The following is a 24,438-nucleotide window of genomic DNA, read 5'->3' on the forward strand; positions in this document are numbered from 1 at the left end:
TGGGAGCCAAAAAAGTTAGAAACTGTTTTGAAATCCCACTTCAGAAAAGGACTTTTAACACGTTTCTTTAAAAAGGTGGAGGGGCGTGGCTTGGCAGGCAGACATTGCGAACGTGCCTTAGCTCGGCTCCGTCCAGCCCGCCGTTAAATATCCTTCCATTGATCCTGTTGCCCGATCCAGGACTCTCCCCTGCTGCGGTGGGGGCTCGAGGGCATTGGCGGCTGACTCCGGTGGCATCCTGGCATTTCTCGGGCCCGTGGGACGGTGCCGAGCGTGTGGGCGGGGCCTGGGCCTGTCGAGCCTCTGAAGCCGCGGCCTGGATTTGTTGCGGTGGCGGAGTGGATCGTCCCCGTCGGACGGAGCAGCGGAAGCGGAGGGCCGGAGCTGTGGACGGGGGCGGCGAGCGCTGGCTTAGGTGGACCCTGGGGGCGGAGTGCACGAAGACCAGAGATAGGAGCTCCCCGTGAGTGGCCCTGGAAGACAGCGCCAGTGGTGGCCCAGCGGATACCCCGGCGGGGGTGTGGTGCCACAGGAGTAGCGGTGAGTGGACATCGGTGGCGGATGTCTTCCTTTCCGCCACCCCCCCCCGCGAGGCGCATCCATCTCTCTGTGCCTATCGCCATGGGAGGGCCGGGGGTTCGGCGGCCATACCGGGCCGTGTGGTGGTGCGGGGGAGGGGGTCCATGGTGACGGTGCTGCGTATCACGGCTGGTGGGGCCGGGCCACAGATGGACTAGTAGGGCTGGGACCATAACGTGGATGCTGGACTGGTCTTGTCTTTCCCCCCTTCTGTTGGACGCCTTACTGGAGTGATTGGAGTGAGAGCCCGGGCGCTCGGCGGCCATTTCGGGCCGCGGCGGTCGGGGAGGGTTCTGCTGGTGGCGTGAGATGGTGGGGTAGCCGGCAGCGCGCTGCGGGCGGCGGACCCCTCTCCTGGTACTGCAGTGTGTATTATCCTTTATTCGCTTCACTGGGGGCCTCCTTTCTGGACAGTGTCTCGGGGTCTTGGTGCGCCTGGAGTGGGGGCAGCAGCCTCTTGGGCTCGACCCGGTCTCTGTGGCGGGAGCCCCCCCGGGGGTGTGCCCAGGGGCGAGTGGTGAGGGACGGCCGCACCATGACCAGGGATCGAGTCGGCGGGGCGTCAGCCAAACAAGGGCCTATCGACAAGTTCACGGGCCCGGCCGGGGGGGCGGCCTCGGCGTCCCCGGACAACGCGGCCCTGCTGGTGGCCATTACCCAGTCCAGGGACATGCTGGATGCGAAAATTGGTGCGGTGGGCTCCGACGTGACACTGCTGCGACAGGACTTGCGGAACGCAGTGGCTTGCATCACGGAGGCGGAGACCAGGGCCTCGGGGGTGGAGGACGACGTGTCGACCCTAAAGAAACAGATGGCGGCCCTGGAATCCTCTCACAAGAACTTAGTGGGCCGCGTTGAAGATGCGGAAGGGAGGGCTCGCCGCAATAACCTGCGCTTCGTAGGCTTACCGGAAGGATGTGAAGGTTCTAATATGGAGCGTTTCTTGATGGAGTGGCTGGTATCCTGGCTCCCCCCTGACACTCTTTCCAGCTGTTTCGTGGTGGAACGGGCGCATAGGGCGCTGGTCCAAAAACCGCCAGTGGGATTACCATGACCGAGATGTCATCCTCAGGCAGGCCAGGGCGAAGGAACCACTCCACTTCGAAAATTCTCGCATTCTTATTTTTCTGGACTATACGCGGTTGGTACAGCAGCAGCGCCAATCCTTTCTGGTGGCTAAGGCTCGGCTGCGGGAACTCCAGCTCTCCTACGCCTTGTTGTACCCGGCTCGGTTGCGGGTGGTGTACAAATCCCAGACCTTGTTCTTTGATACGCCTGAGGAGGTGTTTAAATGGACGGATGAAACTGTGCAACTTCGTTGTCACACTCCCCCTGGCGGTGGATCCACCTCCTCGCATGATGGGACGTCTCGGCCTGGAGGTCGGCAGAGGGGTGGACGGGGCTGGCGGTCCAGGTCGCGTCGCCGCTCCAAATCTGGTGGAGTGCAGACTGGAGCTGGGGGAGCTGCTGGGCGTCCACCTTCCACTCCTTGATTGCTGCTGCTGCATTGGCGGGGGACTTTATCATATTGCGAACCATGTGTCTTACTTGATGCTGTGTGTGTGGGGACGGGGGGGGTCCTGGGTCGGGGAAATGCATAACGGGCAGGTGCCGCAGTAGCGTATTGCGGGCGGGGTAGTCACCTGCGACTTGTTGGTGGGGTTGAGTTGGGGATCCATTGGTGGGGGGGTCGGGGATCCATGGTTGGGGTCTTGAGATGCTATCCACCGCGACAGATACTTCAGTGGTTTTGAGGTATGGGGTGGGGGGTTGGGGGGGTTGGCAATGTTGTTGTTGGGGTTATGGGGTTTGTTAGACCGCGCACGCCTGTGGGAGCTGCCAGTGGAGGGTGGCATTAAGCTGCTCCTGGAGGGGGATCAGTGGCCTCCATTGACCGATCATGGCTGATACAATTACTAGGGTGGATGGGAGACTGGCGGTACTCCGAGTTCTGAGTTGGAACGTCCGCGGCCTGCTTGATAAGATTAAACGGCGGCGGTTCTGCAGTATGCCAAGCGGGCGTCGGCGTATGTCCTGTTTTTGCAAGAAACGCATCTCCTGGGTACTAAGGCTCCCTGCCTTCAAAGATATGGGTACCTGCAGGTCTTTCACTCTGGGTTCACTAGGGGTTCCCGAGGGGTGGCCATTCTCATTCATAAACGGGTCCGATATTCACACACACGCTTGTGGGCGGATACGCACGGGCGGTATGTTTTTGTGCAAGGCAAGATTGGGGCGGAAGTAGTGATCTTCGGAAGCGTGTATGCCCCACCCCCCTTTTCATGGACCCTAGCCGAAAAGATCATGAGTGTGTGGGCAGAGATGCCGTTGGCGGCAGGAATAGTGGGCGGCGATTGGAATGAGGTTATGGTGGTGTCGCGGGACCGCTGTTCGGGGAGTGGTATGCGAGGAGATGATCGCCCAACCAAGCTACGGGCTCTTGCTGAGGGCCTCAATTGGGTGGATGCATGGTGGCGGCTTAATGGGAATACGCGGGCATATACCTATCTTTCTGCCGTTCATGGCTCGTTCTCTCGGTTGGACTACATTTTCCTCTCGGGTGCCGCGGTGACACGGGGGGTGGAGGCGGATATCCTCCCCCGTGGTTTGTCGGATCATTCCCCTGTATCACTTCGTCTGCGGCTGGGGGGGGGTCAGTGGGCAATTTCGCTGGCGCCTTTCGGGCTGGCATCTTCGGCAGGACGACTACTGCGCCCGCATGACGGAGGCTCTGGATCTTTACTGGGCCCGAAACGTAGGCTCGGTGTCGGGAGTTGATATCCTATGGGAAGCTTGGAAACCTACGTTGCGGGGAGTTGACATCTCATATAGTGCGGCGGCCCGCCCAGCGCGTGAAGCGGGATTGGTTCAGGCGGAGCGGGAGATTCGGGAGCTCGAGAGCAGTAGCCAGGGGGAATCAAGTTGGGCCACACGGTGTCAGTTGCAATATGCCCAGCAAACATATGCCTCGCTCCTGCTGGACGAGGCGAGGCAGGCGTGGTTAGCTACGAGAAGTCGGGTTTGTCAGTGGGGAGACAAATCGGGGACCATGCTTTACAGGCTGTGTCAGGGGCAGCATCATGCACAGACCCTCCCGGGGATCACAGATAGAGAGGGCCGGGTGTTGACTGACCCTGGCGCCTTAGCGGACAGGTTTGCGGCATACTATGCGGAGTTGTACGAACAGCGGGAGACCATAACCGGGGGGCTTGTGGATCGGTTCCTTGATGATCTTCCCCCTAGAGCCCTTTCGGATGAGGCGCGCGCAGACTTGGAGCGCCCGCTCACGGTGGATGAGTTGGGGATGGCGCTGGGGAGCTTGTCCGTCGGGAAGGCCCCGGCCCGAATGGGTTCCCGAGTGAGTTCTTCAGCAAATACTTTATGCAACTGGGGCCCCATTATCATGCGGTGGTGGAAGATGCTTGTGAGCGGGGGGTTTTGCCGGCTGATTGGCGCCACACGGAGATCGTCGTATTCCACAAGCCGGGCCGTCCTCCTGAACAACATGCCTCTTATCGGCCGATTTCCCTTCTGAATGTGGAGGCGAAGATTCTGGCCAAGGCCCTGGCCAACCGGCTCTTGCCTTATATTCCTACCCTGGTCCACCCGGACCAAGCCGGGTTTATGCCCCATAGGGCAACGCGCCACAACATCCGGCGTGCACATGTGGCGATAGCTGCGGTTCAGCGGTGTGCGGCTCGGGCGGCTCTCCTGTTGGCCGACATAGATAGAGCTTTTGACTCTCTTAGTTGGCGCTATCTCTTTGCCTTGCTGCAATGGCTAAATCTGGGGCCGAGCTTCTTATCCTATTTAACACTTTTGTATACCGATCTTACAGCCTCGGTTCGGGTGGCGGGGGCGGCCTCGGCGCGATTCCCGGTGAACCGGGGGACGCGACAGGGTTGCCCCCTGTCGCCATATCTATTTGCCCTGGCCATGGAGCCGCTGGCCGCTTGGGTTCGTATGGATGCGCAATACACGGGGTTTGAGTGGGAACATGGACTCTCGGATCGCATTGCCCTATATGCCGACGACGTGTTGTTCTTCCTGTCGGATCTCGGTAGAACCAGACCGCGGCTGCTTCGCATGATGCAGGTCTTTGGGGAGACGTCCGGGCTCTACATGAACCCGAGGAAATCCACCCTGTGGGTGCTGGGCGGTCGTGACGTGCAGGGGGAGTGGACGGCGTCTCTGCGGATTGCGGCCGGAGGGCTGCAATATCTGGGGGTCTTTTTGACCGACGTACCGACGATCGCCTGGGAGCGCAATGTGGTGCCGGTGTGGGAGAAAGTATGTCGTGATGTTAAGCTCTGGGCGCGTATGCCTCTCACCATTTGTGGCTGTTCTGCCATCTTTAAGATGGTGACACTGCCTCGACTTCTCTACCAGCTCCAAAACCACCCCTAAGAGATTCCTCTCAGTTGGTTTCGGAAGGTCAATGCGGTACTGAGTCACTTTCTGTGGGAAGGGGGCCTGGCCAGGTTGTTGCTGAAGGTTTGCTTTTTGTCCGTGTTCGATGGGGGACTGGCTATCTCCGATATCTTATCCTATTATTACGCCTCCCATTTATTGGTCCTCAACGAATGGTGGTAAGGAGATAGGGGGGACCCGGCATATGCGGTGGAGAGGCGCCTCATGGACCCACATACAGTGCATACCCTACTCTACGCGACTGCGTTGCGGGCGGCACTGCCACCGGTCACTCAAGTGGTGTTTCGGGTGTGGAGCCGGGCTCTGCGTCATATTGGCTGGTGGGGTAGGCTTACCCGGGAGACCCCGTTGTGGCAGAACGGGCTCCTCCCTCAGTTGGCGACCCTCTCTGGATTCAGGGACTGGGACAGAATTGGTGTCTCTACGTTGGGATCGGTGGTTCAGGGCTGTGTGATGAAATCCTTTGAGGTCTTTCAGCATGAGTATCAAATGCCACGGACGTAGTTCTTTAAATACCTCCAGCTGCGCCACGCCTTCGCCCCTAGACTGGAGGGTCTCCAATCCATTCCTGAATACAGTCCCCTTGAGGCTCAGGTGTTTATGGGGGATCTCCAGGAGAAGAAAGTTTCTAAAATAGATCGGTCCTTGGTGATTCATGGGGCCCCGTCCCTGCAGGGTCTGCGGGAACGGTGGGAGACGGATGTCGGGCCGTTGGACGAGACGGACTGGAGGGAGGCGCTGGCCTTCCCCCGTGAGGCTTGTATAGTGATCCGCCTGCGTCTCGTCCAATTTCGGTATTTGCACAGGACCTATTACATGCGACAGCGGCTGTGGCGGGCGGGTCTTATTGCCTCCCCGGACTGCCTTAGGTGTGGACGAGAGGTGGGGTCTTTGGTGCACACGGTCTGGCACTGCCCTACAGTGTATAGGTTTTGGGGGAGAGTGTTTGGGTGCTTATCCGAAGTGTTGGGCTGGGATCTCCCTGTAGACCCCCGACTGGCGTTGCCCCATGTTATGGCTGATATTGGGGGCAATATTTATAAGCGCCACTTGCTGCTTCTGGGCCTAACGACAGCCAAGCGGGATTTAGCTCGTGCGTGGAAGGCCCCGGTGGCTCCCTCTCTCAATGTTTGGAAACGGGGTCTGGATTTCAATATGGGTCTGGAGTTACCGATCTTTAAGGCGCGTGGGTGCCCTCGGAAACACTTCAAGATTTGGAAGCGGTGGGCTGATTATAGGGGCATTTTCCTTGCACCGGTCCCTGCGGATGGAGATTTGGGGCCTACTTGAATGCCAAGCGTGGTACTGCATACTAACTGTATAGCGATGGTTCTGGTGGTGTCTGGCGGTGGTGCGGTCGGGGGGAGGGGGTTGGCCGTTGGGAAGGGAGGGGGGGGGGGGTTTCTTGATAGATGCCGTATGAATAGCTCTCCATTGTTCCTCTATACGACAAAATGTCAAGTGTTGTTGCTATTTACTATGTGGCAGTTCCCCTGGTTTGTCAGGGGCCTGCAGCCCTTGCCTACTTGATTAATAAAAAGTTTTGATAAAAAAAAAAAAGGTGAAGTTCTTCCAAGTCCCAATGCAGCATAGAAATTTGTCACTTTTTGAGAAGGAAAATTATCTCCACTTGGGACACCAGTGAACCGCTGAAACTGTATCTGTCGCCACTGAACCAAAGGAAGACTGCCTAAAGCAGGTTTGTCCCTTTGGTGCTTTAGAGTTTTCCCACTGAAACTCAGAATGGGACTTAATTATTTATTTATATTATTTATTTTCTAATTGTTTTTTTCTCAAAGTTGCAGAGATCTCTTGGTGTGGAACGAAGATGAAATCCAATCTGTCGCTGTGGAACAGATGCCAAGAGCAGCAAGTTCAGTCTGGGACCGTTTCACAAGACCAGATCTTAGGAAGACTGGGTTAGGTTCCAGCTTTATATGGTTTGTCGTTCTGTGGGTGGGGGACATTCTAAGACACTACTTGTGCCTCTGTGACCAATGAAGCAAAACTTCCCAGGCTTGCCTACTTTTTCAGTGATTCCTATTTGCTTTACTGCTAACAGGCCCAAAATGCAACATGTCATGGCAAATCCAAGATGGCCAAAGTTTTCAGCCACACTAAACATGGGCTCTGATATATGTGGTGTGCAGTGGAGTGTACTAAAATCCAGTTTGAAGAAGTCACTGCACCCACAACAGGGAAATAAGGCAGATGTTTAGTAAAACAAAGCAGGGTTCTTCAGTAACCACACAAGGGCTAAACAAGACTTGTGATCTGGGCTTGTTTCGCACACTCGAGAGCAATCAAAGTTTTACATGTGCCTCAGGCAGTTCTGTCATGCAGGATTTGACACTGTATGGCAGCAGCCTCTACCATTAATGTTCAGTTGAACTCAGATGAGCCATCCCTACTTATTCACGTCTACCTGCCAATCAGTCTAATCTATTGTGCAGCTTCTTGGTGGAATTGCACATCCCAATATAGGCAGGATGGGGCTAGCCAGCAGCTGCAGTCTGCTGATATATTTTCTAATTAGAAATAAATCTGACTTTTCCAATTAGCTGTATAAAATAGGAAATGTTTTCAAACTTTTTCTATAGCTGTTTCCTACTGGATAATGCAGAAATAGTGATTTAATCTGCTCTACCAGTATTCCCTATAGGAACAGCTAAACCCAATAGAGTGAACATAGCTTTTGGTGATTTATTCAATGTAGGTAAATGCTAACATGAATTTAGCATGTACCACTTCTAGCCCCTATGCACTGTCCCTTATGGGCAATAAGGTAATTTTAATGAGTGACTTATTTAGTATGTAGAAGCAGGTTTTTTGGGCGGTAAAAGATTTTCTCTTTGCAGGTATGTCTGCAAATAAATGCTTGGAGGATGCAAGGGACCCAAGCCTCAGTGGAGGACTGCCTCATGTTTTCATGGTCACAAAGTGGATGGCAGAATATAATCTTCAGTCCACATATGACACTTAATTCTTCACATCATAGGTGCTGTGTTTACACCCTATACAATGGTTTTATAGTAAAATAAGTATATCATTCTGATAGAGACTTCTTACTGCATATTCTTCACCTTTTCAATATTCCCCTGAGGTCAGACTGGATCCGGAAACCGCGACTCCAAACTGATGCCGTCTCACTCTGGAAATCACATGTGGGGTCTATATAGGCACCACTCCCACATGCGGACGTCAGTTACTTTCTGTCTGCTCCACCAGATGTGGATCTGGAGCTACCTCTCGTCTCTTTGAGACAGTTTTGGAATCAAGACTTTTCAGTGTGCAAAGGAAATGTCTCCAAAGATGACAGGATTACCACCCTGTAGGGACTATTGCAAACAAATGTCTGTGACAGCTTCTCATCAGGTTTGCCTGTTGAGCCATGATTCTAAGGTCTTGAGTGGCTGCACATCTATGAACTCGAAGGCCATACAAGGCTGCAAGGTGAAACTTTGATGCCAAGCACCAGAAGACTCCACGACGAGACCAGTCCAAGTCAAACGGTCTGTCCTGTTCCCTGTCCAGAAGTTGCAGGAGAGTTCCTTCCCAAGGTTAGTCGTTGTTATACTCCAAATCTTTGGCTAAGTTGAAGAAAAAGCACAAAAAATCCAAGCGTGGCTCTCAATCTGTCTGCCAAAGTTGATCAACGTCAGAGCCTATCCCTCAACTTGTCCCGGCACAACCTACGTTTCTGGGGCGGTCTGCAAAATCAAGGCAGATTGAAGAGTTCCATGAGGCCATGCGCCAACTCTTCGGATTCATTCCCTCTGGTGCGCCTTCGGGCCCAAGCAGCCTGAGGCTCTCTATCTGTGGTACGGCTGGTGGGTTTGTGGGTTTGGACCCTACAAATCCCCAATTGGGCCTCCTCTGGTACCAGTTCTGGCACCACGATCCATGCCAGTTATTGGAATCTCGATGCTGATGCCATCAGGGCTGGAGGACGAGGTACCCATTGTGCTTTCTAACTCAGAGTGGGCGCTAACATGACCTCGACCGAGTCCGTGCTCAGATTCCATTGAAGCATCACCTCCCCTACTACACTTGCCACCCCCCAACAAGGGCTGACTCATACATTGCATTCCTTGTTTGGCCCCGTTTCGGACACTGAGTATGAAGCGGGTGACAAAATAGAGCAAACATGCCATGAGGAAAATTGGTATGATGACCATCAAAAGGCTAATGTCCTTGATACATCCCCTGAGACGGGCCTCTTCTCACCCCCTGGTCCTACCCCTGAGGAGAACTCTTATGCAATGGTCATGCGCAGGGCAGCTGATGTTCTTGACTTCCAGCTCCCCACCTTAAAGGTCAAAACCAGTGTCTTGAATAAAGTGCTCCAGCCAGGGCAAGCATCTACCAAGCCCCTCCCGCCATTCAATAAGGCCCTTACAGCTACCCTTCTCGGGGCTTGGACCAAACCTTGCTATGGCCCTCCCAGTTAATCGGCAGATTGCATAACGCCACCGCCCTGCTCCTGGCATCTCTCTATTTTTGTCTCAGCTCACACCCCCTTAAAATTTGGTGTTGCAGGCTTCTAAGCGTCAGATAAACCTGAATACCTTTCTGCCAACTACCCCCGGTATGGAGTCTAGCTGTATGTGTAGAGGCCCTTGGGAACCTCCACCAGCCACCAGCTTGGCCCTCAGGTCTGTGAATACCAGCTACCTCCTGGGCCGCGATTCTCACATTCCTTGGGATCCGGTGGCTCAAGTTCTCCCAGGTCTCCCTGATGATCTCTGACCTGTCCTACCCCAAGCCATCCAGGATGGTCACAATGTGGCCAAGTTCCCAATTCGTTTTGACTTGTACACCACCGATTTCATCGGGCAGGCCATTGGCATCAGCGTTGCCATCTGCATCAACTCCTGGCTGCAGTCAACTGGTTTTTCAGGTGATGGCCAGTCATCCCTTCTGGGCATGCGGTCTGACAGGACTCGTCAGTTTAGGGTTCTGGGCTAATCTCCCCTGTCTCGCCAGCAGCGTCAGCCCTACTGTTACTTTCATGGCTTCAGCAGAGGTACTATCACAAGAAGAGGTGAGACCAGTAGTGCATGTAGGTCCACCATACATGCTCCCAAGGTAAAACCTATCAACTAAGGGTATGCAGTTCTGGGCAGGATAAAGGAGGGAATGTGTTAGGTCAGTGAAAGAGGAATCGGAACTAGGGGGATGTTTCCTTTAGGAACTAGGGCCCTCACATACCCTTGTGGGTGTCATGCTACATCAAAGGGTATGCTCCTCATCGGGCCAGTGCTGGAATGCCCGATTAGCAACCTCAAGGGTCTCTTTTTCTGAGATCTTTTGTTAAGTTAAAAGGTTGACATGTTTCCTGCCATCAAGAAGTTAATAATGATCAAAAGGGCAATTCATCAGGACTGGTGGATTCTAATCTACACAGTGTTTGGAACCTGGGGTGGAATGAAGGATAATCCAAACACTATATATCCTATATTTGGTGTACCTTAATATAATGTTGCCTTAAAGGCTGTCCTGAAATGGAGAAAACAAACCTAAGTACAACAAGGCTGTATTGCATGCTTCAATTATACATGCTGCCAACCGTGGTTACGCACCACGAATATTGCGATAAAAAAGGATAAAACAGAACACGTAACAGGCAGGTGACACACTTATGAATGGAAAAAAGGTCTCATAAACTGTGGTGGACAAAAGCCTGATCACTTACACAATTGGGTAGTATCTTAGCCTCCTCAAGTTAGCGATTGGACCACGCTGTTTTAGCCTGCTGGAAGGACATAAGTAAATCAATGAGGTGGCCCCAGAGGAGTTTCTGATATCAAGAAAGTTATAAAAATGAGTAGTATAGTACTTACAGGGTCAAACTTGTATAAAATGACCTCCTGATTAAGGACCTCCGGTCTGAAATGCCTTGAGGATCTTGACTTCATGATGATTATCTTTCTAATTTTGCAATGAATTCTGGTGAATACAATGGATACTTCAATAAATGGATAATAAATAATGAAGAATTTTTGGTTATAAGTTTTTGACAATACATTATATCAATTAATTTATGAATATGAAGAAATAAGTGTTGAATCCTAATTTGGAACGAAAAGGTAGTGTGAGGGTGGACACTTCAACAACCCAGTACAGTGTATAATTTACAAGTCTAGAGGACACTCAGGATCAGTGAGCATGTGCCCAACCAGCTTACCCATTTTTAATTCTGATGAACAGGGGAGAGCATGGAACAAAATAATTGGTAACTTTGCAACAAGGCACATGTTGCAGGTTAATTCCGTTTCCAATACCTTTGATGTATTATTCAAGACCAAAGGCCAGCATTTGTATTTGTGGCTACATACATTTCTCTTTTCCCGTAGGATAGATGTTACAGAGCCATGACATGCAATTTTATTCCGATGCAAGAATCTCATTATTGAGGTTTTCAAGACCCATTGCTGTTTTAAGAAGCCCAGTTCTAACATAATTTGGATCTGTGCTGTCAAATAACTGGAAGCTGAATGCTAAAAAGTTTGCATTGTGCCAGATCAAGTCAAGGCTCATATTTTGCCTTTCTAAATGCAAGTGTCCTGGATATTTCCCCAGGAACAGACATCTCTTACTCCTCTGGCCCTTCTTCAGATGTCTCTTCATTTACTATGGTGTATGAGAAGCAGCCGCCTTACCCTCTGCTGAGGCTAAATATTGCTAACATTTTGAAACACATCTACTGTGTCATTTCAGTGAGGCTGTTCTGGAACTTGTTCTGGCTGCATGGGAGAAAACCCTTTCGGGTCAAATACTCCACAAAAAAACAGCTAGAAAACATATACCTGTCCAAGGTGACCGACAGTTGCTGTTGTTTTACCCGTCTCCATAAGGTAAAGTTGTTCAAGCGTCTTCATCAAAACTGAACCCAAGTGCCTTTCTCAGAGTGCCTCCTGATGGGAATTCAAAAAAGCTGGACTCTATAGACTTAAAGGTCTTTGACTCTAGTTGGTTTGCCCTTGGTGTGCCTAACAGCACCTGTCTCCTAATTTGCTATTTTCTTGCCTGTGGGAGCAGGGAAAACGTAGGGTGTGATTTAGATCTTGATTTAGATCTTGGCTTATGGGTTACTCCATCACAGCAGTGATGTATTGCCCGTCCTCCGAAAAATAAATCCCATTATATCCTATGGAATTTATATTTTGGCGGACAGGATAGCCATCACTGTTGTGACGGAGTAACCTGTCCGCCAAGATCTAAATCAGGCCCTTAGTTATCAAACTTACCAGACCACATTGAAAAACCTCTGGTGTTGTGGACCCCTACAAACAAATCCTGAAGTGTGACTTTGATTCAGTGGGACACTGTGGCTTGGCCCATGGGACTTTCACACTGAGCCACCATGCATATGTGTTCCACTGGCTTTTCAGGAAATATGCAAACAGCCCTCACGCCCTTCAATAAGGAATGGCTATCCAGAGGGATGGCTTCAAAAACACTAGGGGGCATATTTATCAAATAGTCACGCAACGCAGCAAAACACCTTGCTGAGCTGTCTGCGTGAAAAAAAGAGTCCAGTAATGCACTGTATTTAACATTATACGGTACATTTCTGCTCTCTGCCTGCACTGGTGCACATACTGCTGCCTAGTGCCAGTGCAGGCACCCTTGCACCAAGATGCAAGGGTGCCTGCATTGCAGGCAGGACTGTTTTTTGTGCAGGAAGGGAAACTGATGCTCTTTCCCTCTTTCAATGTGTGCTGCAGAAGGAAAAAAAGGAAAAAAATAAGTATATGGTGAATCTGGGAATACCCCAAAATCCATGGGTGGATGCGTGGGAACACCCGCTCTCCACCTATAGAATGCCTCCCTGGGGCAGAGTAAAGCAAGGCAGAGACTTGCGCTGCCTTGCGTTACTCCCCATTTACCATGCCATGCAGGTTCATACAAGGTGCCCTTGCGTGGCTTAGTAAATGTCCTTCTAGGTTTTGCATCACCCTTGGGCATCCTAGAGCGACAGCTTGTTGCCGGGCCTTGCATCCCCAGTGAGGCAATTTCACCTACAATTTCAAGGCTAATCTGGGGCTCAAGCCTCAAGGGAGCCCCAACCTTCAAAGTCACTTCAAACACCTCAACAGATGTACCACTCCTTTTGGGGGAGAGGTGGATTTAGGGGGTGGCAACAGCAGATTCAGCCCCGCCATAAACCTTGACTTCAGACTGCTGGGTCATTCAGCTAATCTGTAAGACTATGGCATACCTTTTTTCACCTCCCCTCCAGACTGCCCTCCCTCAACCTGCTCTCTGCCAAACACCTCAATTTTAGAGGGTGAGTTCATGACCTACTTTATAAAAAGGTGGTGCCTCAAAATGAAAGAGGCATGGCATTCTACTCCCTTTACTTTCACCGCCATTCCCCCTTGAACATGTTAATTTGGCAAGATGAATTTTAAGATGCTGTCTTAGTATCCCTCAGTGTGGGGGATTGACTGGCATACCTTAACTCCAGGATGCCTGTTCTCTACTATCAAGCCTGCCCACCCCAAGATGTGAGTTGGAGTTCACAGTGGGCTGGAAGCACAAGCAGTTTAAGGTCCTACCTTTCAAGACACCAATATGGGTTATTATGCTTGCTGTGCTTCAGGCCCTCGTGCATCCTGTTGGTGCCACAGAGTAAGTTGTGGGATAAGAGCCCTTAAGTGGTGTCTGTGAAACAGTGGCCCCAGTATCAATGGAGTCTGTTGACTTGGCTGCAAATCTTGGAGTACGTCCATACGAAGCTGCACTTGTGCATGGACCCATTCAGTCTTTTTGGTGGGTTTTCCCTTTGACCCTCCACAAATACGGATTACAGTGGTCATGGACTACCCTTCGCTGGGCTGGAGTGCCGTTCTGAGCAGCATGACGGCCTCAGGCCGTTGGGCTCCAGTGGAGCAACACCAACACATAAATATGCTGAAGCCTCTGGTTTTCTGCCTCGTTTTGAAATCTTTCATTCCTTCCATTTCACAGAGCACCTTTCATAATCAGAGTCCATTATATCAACAGACAAGGTGGTGTGAGACCTTGTGAGGTGATTTGCCTGTGGCAGTGGATGCAGTGACTGGAGTGTATAGGTTCCCTCATTGTGAGGGTGGATGCTCTTAGTTGTCTCTCACGTGAGGACCATATGTGGGAACTACATACCAAACTGACAGAGATGGTCTTCTTTAGTTTGGGGTGTCCTTACTTTGTTCTCTTCACCAAGGCCTAGGAAAAGTAAGCATCCTCAGTTTTGTGCCATACACTTACCACTGAATGGTTTCCTGTGGGGGCTTCTTCAGGTTCAGTTACTCTCAGGGCCTGCAGTACCTTGGTCCATTGATTCCGTTTCGGTCCAGTGAAAGGTGAGGGTGGATCAAGCACAGCTGATCGTGATCACCCTAGATATGATATGCCGATTTGTTGGCACTCAGCAGCAGGCCACATCTACCTCTCCTTCACAGGGTGCACCATCACTAGCAGAATGATGGTTGATCCTCCACCCCTATTCTGAAACACAAGGGCTGTACACATGGAGACTGAGTTGTGACAGCTAGAGTCCTTTTGTCTTCCTCTTGAGGAAACCCGGTATTAAATCATGAATCCAGGTCGCTGGAAGAAGTTTGCTCAGTTGGATGAGGCCTGGATGCTTTTCAGTCTCGAGTTTGTGATGTCTTGAGATTTACCTATCAGGGTCTGGTTGTGGCTACTATTAATGGTTATTAGTCTGCCCAGTCCTCTTTCATATGGCTCTCTGACCATCTGTCCTCGTTTATACCTTCACCATTGACAAATTTTCTAAAAAGTTTACTTTACTTGGTTCCTACTATTCCATTCATTGTTCATCAGTAGGATATGTATCATGTTTTGAGTTTCTTAATAGCATCACAACTCAAACTTAAGTCCGTCAGCTGATTCAAAGTCTTACCCTGAAGATAGCGGTATTGTTGCCAGTAACTTCCCATAAAGTCAAGCCATTTCATGTTGTCTTCCTTTCACTGCCTTCCACCTGGATAAGTTGGTGTTCCATACCTAACACCCTTCTTACCGCAAGTTGTAGCTGCCCATCATAAAGACCAGTCTCTTAATACTATATCTTTATTCCAGCCTCTTTGACAATCAAGGAGGAATTGTGATAGCACAAACTGGGATCCCTGATTTGTAGTATCTTACACCAACCACAGTGGATGATCGGCTGTTTGTGGCTTTGAGGAAGCCAAGAAGGTGAAGGTGGTGAGCACATGCACCATTTCACATTGGGTAACCCACTGTATCTGCTACACCTTATCCAAAATAATTCTTAATAGGGCGTCTGTACCAGCTCCACTTTGGCCAAGTCTGCTTCCAATAGTCTCACTGGAAACATTCTAAGTAGCCATGTGTTCATCCTTGAATACTTTTGCAAAACATTACTGCCTCACATCCCAAGCAGTCTGTCGTGGGTAGGCAGAGCTGTGTTGCATGACTTTCTTAGTCTCCTTGATTCCACCTCCTGTGAGTGTAAGGTGAGGAATCTGCAGAAAGATATATCTATCATAAGAAAGTTTTACTTCCCTTTGGTAACGATATGTCTTGTGGATACATAATCTTACTGCTGGTTCCTCACTGAGCCCCCACTCCCTCCCCTGGTGAACTTAATTCTGTGCATAAGATGATCCCAGTGCTAACATGTTATGTTTGTTGCTTTCTCTCCATATGCCTCGATGGGGCATGGGAAAGTACAAGGATCTAATGGTAGTGTTGGCATCTAATTTATACTGATGTCCTCCTATCCGGTACACAGTCATGTCTGAATCCATTTGGCACTACCTGACGATGCTGGGGAGCTAGTGCTAGGGAATAATTTTCAGGCATGTTTGACAACTGAGAGGCTGCTCATAAAGTAAGGAAACTGCACTAAGATTATGCACCTACCAGAAATATTGTTAAGGAAGGTGAGCAACTTTCTCAAACAGGTGGAATTGTAAGTGTGGCTCATGTATTCATAATGAGCATCTGCAATGTGACGCCCACCAGTAGTGTGCACTTGTGCACCCCTAATAATACCATGTTTACATTTGAAGTGTGTGTGTACCTGTACACAAGTACTCATTTCTAGGAACTTCCATAATTAATGGGTCAGCCTATTTTCTGTTTGTCTAGAGAGATCCCATTGGTTTCCTTGTTTCATTAAACACAATTGTTATATAAATATTAGTAGTAGAGGTATGGTCCCATCATGTCTGGCTGGTGATCTGTTTAAGAGGTGTATACGGCAACTGAATTTTTTATGCTCCTATGAATATGCTCAAATGAACTTATTGTTAAAGATGACTAGCCTCTGCTTGTTTTTCCTCCCATTCAGCATCCTTTTCTGCCTTAGTGGGCTCCTGTCTATGCCACAGTTCACCTACATTAAGTGTGATTCTTACAGCTGGTGGTTATATAGTTTCAGTGTTATTCTCTGTGCGAGTTCAGAAACTTAGTTGCATTGAGTAGTTAACCTTCTCCAGATGCCAGCGGCTTCTGTAAATTGTTCTTTTTGAGCAAAACTTTAGACTGGAAAAGGACTAAAGTCACAGAGTAGAAAGCTCTGGCGATCGCTCCATCTGGAGAAGACTCAGAGAAACCAAGTCTTTACTAATACTTTGGATTCCCCTTGCAGTCCCCTCGACGTAGCCTACTTCCATGTGCCTACTACATGGCAAAAGCTTCGGACAAATTCATGGCTGTCCTATCTGATTTGAAGTCCTGCATGTAGGTATTTATAGATGCTGTCATCTCAACTGATACTAAGCTCTAGAATCGCCCCTAGCTAAAGGGGCCAATGTAATGCTAAAGCTAGAGAATCATATGGCTATTGTACATTTCTCAGTCTCTGTGCTGAGCACACAAGCTTGTGATTTTGAGAAGTTGGCCTGGTATATACTGTCCACTAGTTATAGTGGGCACCTTTCAGCAGTCCAAACAACCCCTTATTGATGATAGGTTAAAGACAGCCTTTATTGAAAGGTATCCTAGTGGTAGCTATGGAGAGCAGCCTTCAGGCTAAGTCTTGAAGGCATGTAAAGCAGATTGTTTTACCAGTCTATAATCTCTTGAATGGCTAAATGAAAGGCAACCACACCAGGTATATATATAAAATATATGTATTTATTTCTAAACACACCCTACTAGTCTCTTTATGAGGCTAGAGGTCAAAACACATAAGTTACACTTCAGTAATCACAAAATAGCACAAATACACGTCAGGCCCTAGGGGCGAGCCAAACCATATACTAAAATAGTGGTATAAGAACCACGACTTAACTAGACACAAGGCCTAGAGCCTGTAGAATCGCTGGAACCCCAAGGAACCACCCAAGGTAATGACACAGGGGACCCACGGGGGCCGTGTGAAGTGTGAGAACACAGCCGCGAGCTCCCGTTAGCTTCTATGGGAAAAGTCGCGGTTAGATTTTTAAAGATTAGGGACACTTAGAAATGGACTAGGACCAAACCCTCTTGGACTTGGGCAGTTCTAGGGTCAACACCCACGGGAGAACCGTAGTACGCGAGTTACCTCACCCAGGGAAGCCGGGTGCATAGGTGTCAAATGGTGTCTGGTCGCGTCGTCGATTTCAATGGAAGCTGGCGAAAAAGTGCTGCTGCCGGGAAGATGCGAAGTGTCCGAAGGGATCCAAGCCTGGATCGAAGATGTGAAGAACCTGAAAGCAGAGGGGACAGAGTCTGGGTCACTTTCCAGTTAGACGAATGCCCACCGATGTCGGGTGTTTCAGGTGAAGGTGAAGCTTGGCTCTTCAGCCACGAGGACCAGGAGGCGTCGAGGACGACCAGGAGCTGGATTCGAGCTGTCCCACGAAGGATGTCGAGTGCTGCGACGTCGGTGTCCAGATTGGACTCAACAAGCCTTGGCAACAGCAACCCACGCAGAAAGGAGAAAGATGCTTCGGTGCAGACCAGCAAGGTCTGAGGGACTCACCACTCTGTGGGGAGTCAGGGCACGTCTGGAGCAATCAGGGAAACCCAAGGAAAATCAGAGTTACTTTCACAGGGACCCACCAGTCGACAGACCAGGGATCGCAAAGGGACCTCGAGAGGAATCACAAAATGGCAGCCCACTGGTCACTCGGGGTGACTAGGCCGACAATCTTCGGTGGATTCTCTGCTCGGGGTGTGGGCTACAAGTAACCCAATGCACAGCCTCAGGGGACGTCGAGAAGCTGATGCACTTGCAAATGTGCACGGTATCCAGGGGTACCGGTTCCACGTCATTCACAAGGGCTGCAAGTCTCCGCTTTGCTGGGGACTCGCGTCGGCCTCTGAGAAGTCTGGAAATCCTCTTCCTGGGCTGCAGGTACTTTGGAGTCCGTCAGGAGCTTCGGAGATGCAGACCGGCAAATGCTTTGTTGGTGCCTGCCAAGCAGGGGAGTCACTCCTTGACCCCAAGGGAGCAAGGGAGATTTCTTCAGTCCTCTAATCTTAAGTAGAGCGTCGAAGTTCCAGGATTCAGTTGCAGAGTTTCGTCCAGGGCTATCTAAAGTCCTGTTGCCAGGGGTTCCTTATTTATACCTACGAAAGGGGTTGGACTAACTCTGGGGACCCACCTATGGGAGGGTTTGGAAAGAGGGGTGGCTACACCCATTTCCTTTGTCCAGTTTCGCGCCAGAGCTGGACTATGCACAGGAACACCAAATGTGCCCCCAGTGCTGACTTCAAAGCACTCTTGTAGTGCTCCCACCCAGCCCTAATACACTAAAGCCTGTCTGGGAGGTGGTTACACCTCCCTGTGACAGGAAACCTATTGTCCAGGCCTCCCCTCAGAATCCAATCTGGTATGTACCTAGGGTACATGGAATCAATTTAGAGAGGAAGCAGCTAGGCTGGGGTCCTGAATAGCAGGGCCCCAGCCAGACTAAGGTCGAAAAACAGTGAAACATCAGCATAAAGTGGGGGTAACCAGAAGAGGCAGATCCTACTCTCCTACAGTGATCAAACTACATACCACCATTTTTGCAAAGAATTATTCAGGTCTGCTACGTCTCTGTATTATTTGAAGTAAAATGAATTATCTCTTCCAGTGGTCTCTTGCCGCCATGTCCTAGAGGAAAGAGGAGAAGTCTCTAGTATTTTTCCACATTAGAGGGTTTTACCTGTGGTTGGACAAATATTTAGATCATATTTTCTTCTTCGTTGTCCATCATTACCTGTAGCAATTCTCCCCCAAGCAAAATTTTGAAAATTCAACAACTGAAGACCCTAAACCTAATAGCGCCTGCATACGAGTGAAGGTTTGTACCCGCAATTTTGTAGTGGCTAAGAAGACTAAAGATTTATAAAAACCTTAATAAACCCCAATATATTTAACATTTTGCTTCTACATATGCCTTTCCAAGTTGGTTACATAGGCTCATATATTAACAGTCTGTTAGACTGGGGTTTAGCTCCACACAATACAATTAAAGAATGTGTATTTCATATCCCCATTTGGCAATGGCACAAGAAGTACCTTTAATTCATGACCTAATTGGTCTATGATCAGTAGTACAGTTTCGTATTAGTCTTTGCCAAGCACCACAGGTTTCTACCAAAGTCATAGTTCTGCTAGAGGCCCACTTGAGTTGTGTTATATGCATCGTTCCCTACTTTAGCAGCAGCAAGGGAAGCCTTGTTGTTTCAGGATTCTTTGAATTCACTGCAGCTTAGCCTTCTTAAACCAGAGTCAACTTAGACAAAGTTTCCCCCTTACGATACTTGGCCGAGCCACCATGTTTAAAATGATAACGCTGCCTCGCTTCCTGTACGCCCTCCAAAATGAATATTTCCCTCTCCCTCCAGACGATAGCAACAGAACTTCGTTCGCTGCTATGGCTAGGGAAACAACCGAGGATTGCGTTAAGTACACTGCAGCGAAACCAGTATAATGGGGGGATATCCCTACCGGACATCGAGGCCTACTATTGGGCGGAATATCTAGCGCTGGTGAATGATTGGCTCCATGCCCCGGCGGATCACCCCACCTACAGATTGGAAAGGGACACCATGGCATGTCGTTCCTGCCTGTTATATTTATATAGGGGTCCGGGTAGGTGACCCCTCCTGCCGGCCACGCAAATAACCTTTGAGATTTGGGACAGGGCGACTAAGGCCATAGGATGGACACGTAAACCGACTAAACAAACACCGATATGGAATTGCACCTGGTTGAGGGAACTTCACAAACTTAAGGGCTTTAGGGGCTGGGATGACATTGGAATCTCCACCCTGGGGGATGCGGTGGCAAAGGGGAAACTTAAAGCCTTCGGGGCTTTGGCGTGGGAGTTCGGGCTACACCCCACCCAAATTTTCAAGTACGCCCAACTACGACATGGGTGGAGGGCGGTGACCGTGCTCTCTGACACCCTGCTGGAATATGCCCCGCTGGAGGGTCGCTTACTACAAGAACGGATAGCCAACAAGACAGTATCTCTGACATATTGAACCCTGAACAATAATATGCCAGACAAACTAGGAAAATTATGAGAAACATAGGAGCATGACGTGGGCGCGATGGACACGGTGGATTGGGAGGCTGCCCTGATGCATCATAGGGAGGTTGCGATCACATCACGCCTCCGTCTCATCCAATACAAACTGCTACACAGGGTATACTTCGACAGATCTCGACTTCACCGAATAGGCCGGGCAAGTGACCCCAATTGTCTGCGATGTGGCCTTCCACGGGGGGACTTCTACAATAGCATCTGGGACTGCCCCGTCATCCACACATACTGGTCACAAATACTGGGAGAGTTGAGTAAGGTGCTTGAGAGCACACTTCCCCTAGACCCTACATTTGTACTGTTGGGAATATCCCACGATGTTGACTTGAGTCGCCCACAACTTATCTTTGCATTATTGGCATTAGTGGTGGCGAAAAGGGATGTGGCTCGCGCCTGGGGGGCAGCGCTTTCCCCACAGCTGGATGAATGGAGACGGGGAATGGACCTCTACATGGCGGCAGATAGGGTTACATATACAGCGAGAGGGTGTCCCCGGAGGTTCTGTAAGGTATGGGGGAAATGGAGGAAGCATCATGGTTTGGATGGGGGTTTGGACCTTGAATAGCGAAGGGTAGGCTTCTTCGAACCTTACTGCAGTTGGGGACGAAGTGCTATGGGACATGTGTAATAGACTATGGGGGAGGACAGGGGGAGAGGGGAGTAGACTCCCAAATATGTCACCGGCTCCAGAGCTGATTCTTTGGTGGGTTTATGTCATGGGAAAGATGCTATGGGAGACGGGTGAGGGAGGGGGAGGGTATTTGCGTGCGAGAGTGACCATCTTTAACACGTTGGTTGTTTGGTTGAAAATGCAAATAAAAATATATATTTTTTAAAAACTTAGACAAAGTTTTCCTTAAATGTCTAATTCCTAGACAAACTGAATCTTAACCATAGTCGTATTTACATAGCAATCTCAACACAAAGCTTCATTGTACCACTTCACCATGCCATAAGTTAAATCCATAAATATACCTCAGTAGATATATGACTAGAATGAAAATCACATTGACCTCGGTGGTAGAATACATGTGTTGCCCTGACACAACCTGCATAATGCTTGCAGTTACTTTCGTTGAGTGTGGGATTCACTGGAATGATATTCCATTTAGAAATAGTTGTCAGGGCATAATCCCATAGACAAATATATGAGATATACAAACAGAAACCTATGCTTTATTTTGTTAGTTATCATCAAATAACCAAATACGTTCCTGCCTCCCCTGCACGGACCTATGTCATGTGCTCAGATCCCTTAACATTTTACCTCAGTTTTTTACAGCACAAAAAGACACAATTTTGGAAGACTGGATGCATAAGTTGCCATGTCCACATTCAGTTTATGCCTTTGAGTTTTTTTTTCCTGCAGTAGACAGTAGTGATTATTGAGGAAATGCCCTGGTGCTTCTAATCTCAGTCCATAAGCACGGTGGGATAGCTGCAAAGTGTGTTGGGGTGGATGCCTCCTGCATACAAATGTTGCCTTCTCTCATATTAACTATGTGCATCACAAAACTACAGCTGTAGAGATTTTTAGAGGTGACCAATGTTGGTTAACAAACAAAACACTCAAGATTTCCGTGGCATTAAGAGTCACTGGGCCCTTAGCTTTTTCACACATTTTGTTGTCTGACAAGCCAACTTCTTAACATTAATATCTTTCAAATTCATATTCTTGAGACATTTATGCTCTTTTACTCTTCGTTGGGAAGCAGTATTCAGTAAGGGTTTAATTTTTTTAAATCTATACATCTTTCAATAAAACCCTTTAAAGCCTTTAGAAAGTGATACCCTTGGCTCATGGACGACTGCTTATTTTCTTAATAGTTAGTTTAAAAAAGATCTTTTTCCCAAATCAGCCTGAATTTATTCTAATGCAGTGAGGATAATTCACAATCTAGACATTAGGTGAGCTGAGGTTTTACCTAATCAGACAAAATCTATTCAAGTATATACCCACTGATTGTTTGGGCCTTCTTCGCTATCCCAGGGTTTACCAAGTTGAGAATATTCCTGCTAGGTACAGCATTTTGGACATAGAAGTAGGATAAAAGAAAGTTGGTAGCTGGTCATTGTCTCATTTCCTTGGCTGTCAGTTATAAGCACTATGCATTGGACATCATCTCCTAAGCAGACTCTGCGTCAGAACATCTTTGGTTAGACCTTCAAAGGCCTAACATTGATATCTGCCTTTTACTATTAGGATTACTTAATGTTTTTAAATCTTCTCTAGTTTAGTGGAGGAGGGGATGGGACATAGGACTAATTACATTTAAGAGTCTATCCACATATGTTGCTACCTTAATTAAAGCATCTGTTCCTCCAGGAAATCCAGTCGCTATCCCCAGTCTATCTATTCTTAACATGTTGGTAGACCGGTAAAAAACTAAGGTGCATATTTACAATGGGATTGCTCCACCAAAATGTCATTTTTACCCACGTTCCGGTGGCGCAATGCCCTGCACCATATTTATAAAGTGGTGTTAAGCCACTTTTTGGGGCTTAATGCAACTTTGTAAGCATGGTACCCTTTCACGCAGGTATCTGCGTGAAAGAGGCGTGCCATGGGTGTTGGTGTAGGCGTTCCACACCAACACATCCATTGGTTTTTGATGCTGCCCCAAATTTACGAGAATCTGTAAATCTGAGGCAGTGCCAAAAACTAACGCCGTGCAATAACGGGTGTTAGAATGGCACAATGAGGTGAAATATCTCCTTGTTTTTGCTATTTCTATGTGTGCGCTGTATTCTGCAACACAAATAGAAAGAGCAAAACGCCATTATTGATTGTTTATGTGCAGGAAAGGACACCTTCCTGTACATAAACAATTATTAAATAATGACTATTTGCTCTTTGGTGCAATGATGTCTGTGCTGGCGCTAGGCATCTAGTTTTAGCACCAGTGCTAGGGTAAACACAGGGGTGTACTTTATTGTTGTAAATAAGTCATATCCCTGCATTTTGGAAATGGTGGAGCGCGGTGCTGCACAATTTGTTGCAGCTCTGCCATTTCTTTGTAAATATGCCCCTAACTGTCCTGTGGCAAGTTAAGGGTTTTTTGAGAGGCATGCCATAAGCCTGGCAAGTGAGTGAGGGCAGTCCCACAACATTGTTTTCTTTTTGTACTGTGCAAGCATTTCTCTGGTCTCCTGCTGTACTATGAGAGAGGTGATGTGTCCTCTCAACTGAGCTGGCTCAGATTTTATATTTGATATACCTTGCATGTTAGGAACTGGCAGGCTATTTATTTGAATATGCTTAATGCGAGCAGTTTTTGCTGTTTGTTAAAGTAGTCAGATAACGAATACAGTACAATATGTTGCAAATATGTGTAGATCATTTTCACGGGTGGCAGATATTTGATTTTTTTTTTTAGAAAGAAATCCTACTTTTCCAAAACTGTATATTCAGTTAGAGCAGGAACAATATAGCATTCCGTGCAATGGTCAGATAAACAAAGTATGTAATCCTTATATATATTCAATGTTCAATACTTTTGGATTTGTGATGGTTTAAATTCCATTTCATGAGTAATGCTGATTTTATCTCTGTATAGGAACGTTAGGTGAAGATTGGACCGATCCACATCCAATAAATAGTTGAACTTCAGAATAAACTATGCTTCAAAATGTGTTTTGAAGAGTCTGAGGAAGTGTAGCATGTGTGGTAACATTCACCAAATGAGAACTCAGCCATGTAGCCAGCGAATCGATTTTCTGTGCCTTTGAAGTAATTACTGTTGTACACATTTCTAATTGTAAATAGTAAATATTTTCCAATCCTTTTAGAACGGTCTTACACTTATTACAAAACCGGAAAACCACATATGTAGCCATTGCAGAGGTGAAAGTTTTATGTCGATCATGGATGTGTTCGAGGAGGAGGCTGTCTAATAAAAAAAAAAAGAAAACAAAATATAAC

General features: G+C 48.5%; 1 protein-coding gene across 4 annotated transcripts in view; it reads left to right on the top strand.

Moving 5' to 3' along the window:
- The window catches only part of UBP1 (upstream binding protein 1), a 533,655-nt gene extending 509,457 nt beyond the window's left edge, over positions 1-24,198 (top strand). For 2 of the 4 annotated variants that reach the window (XM_085607612.1, XM_085607615.1), the window contains one exon: positions 6,810-7,151. In XM_085607612.1, coding sequence (XP_085463738.1) covers positions 6,810-7,011 — 202 coding nt within the window. In that variant the 3' untranslated portion in view covers positions 7,012-7,151. Of the gene's footprint in view, positions 1-6,809; positions 11,007-24,073 lie in introns of those variants that run through there. The other 2 variants (XM_085607613.1, XM_085607611.1) reach the window with 2 other exon arrangements.
- The last annotated feature ends 240 nt before the right edge of the window (positions 24,199-24,438 follow it).

This window comes from Triturus cristatus, chromosome 5_2 (assembly GCF_964204655.1).
Source record: "Triturus cristatus chromosome 5_2, aTriCri1.1, whole genome shotgun sequence".
NCBI lineage: Eukaryota > Metazoa > Chordata > Amphibia > Caudata > Salamandridae > Triturus > Triturus cristatus.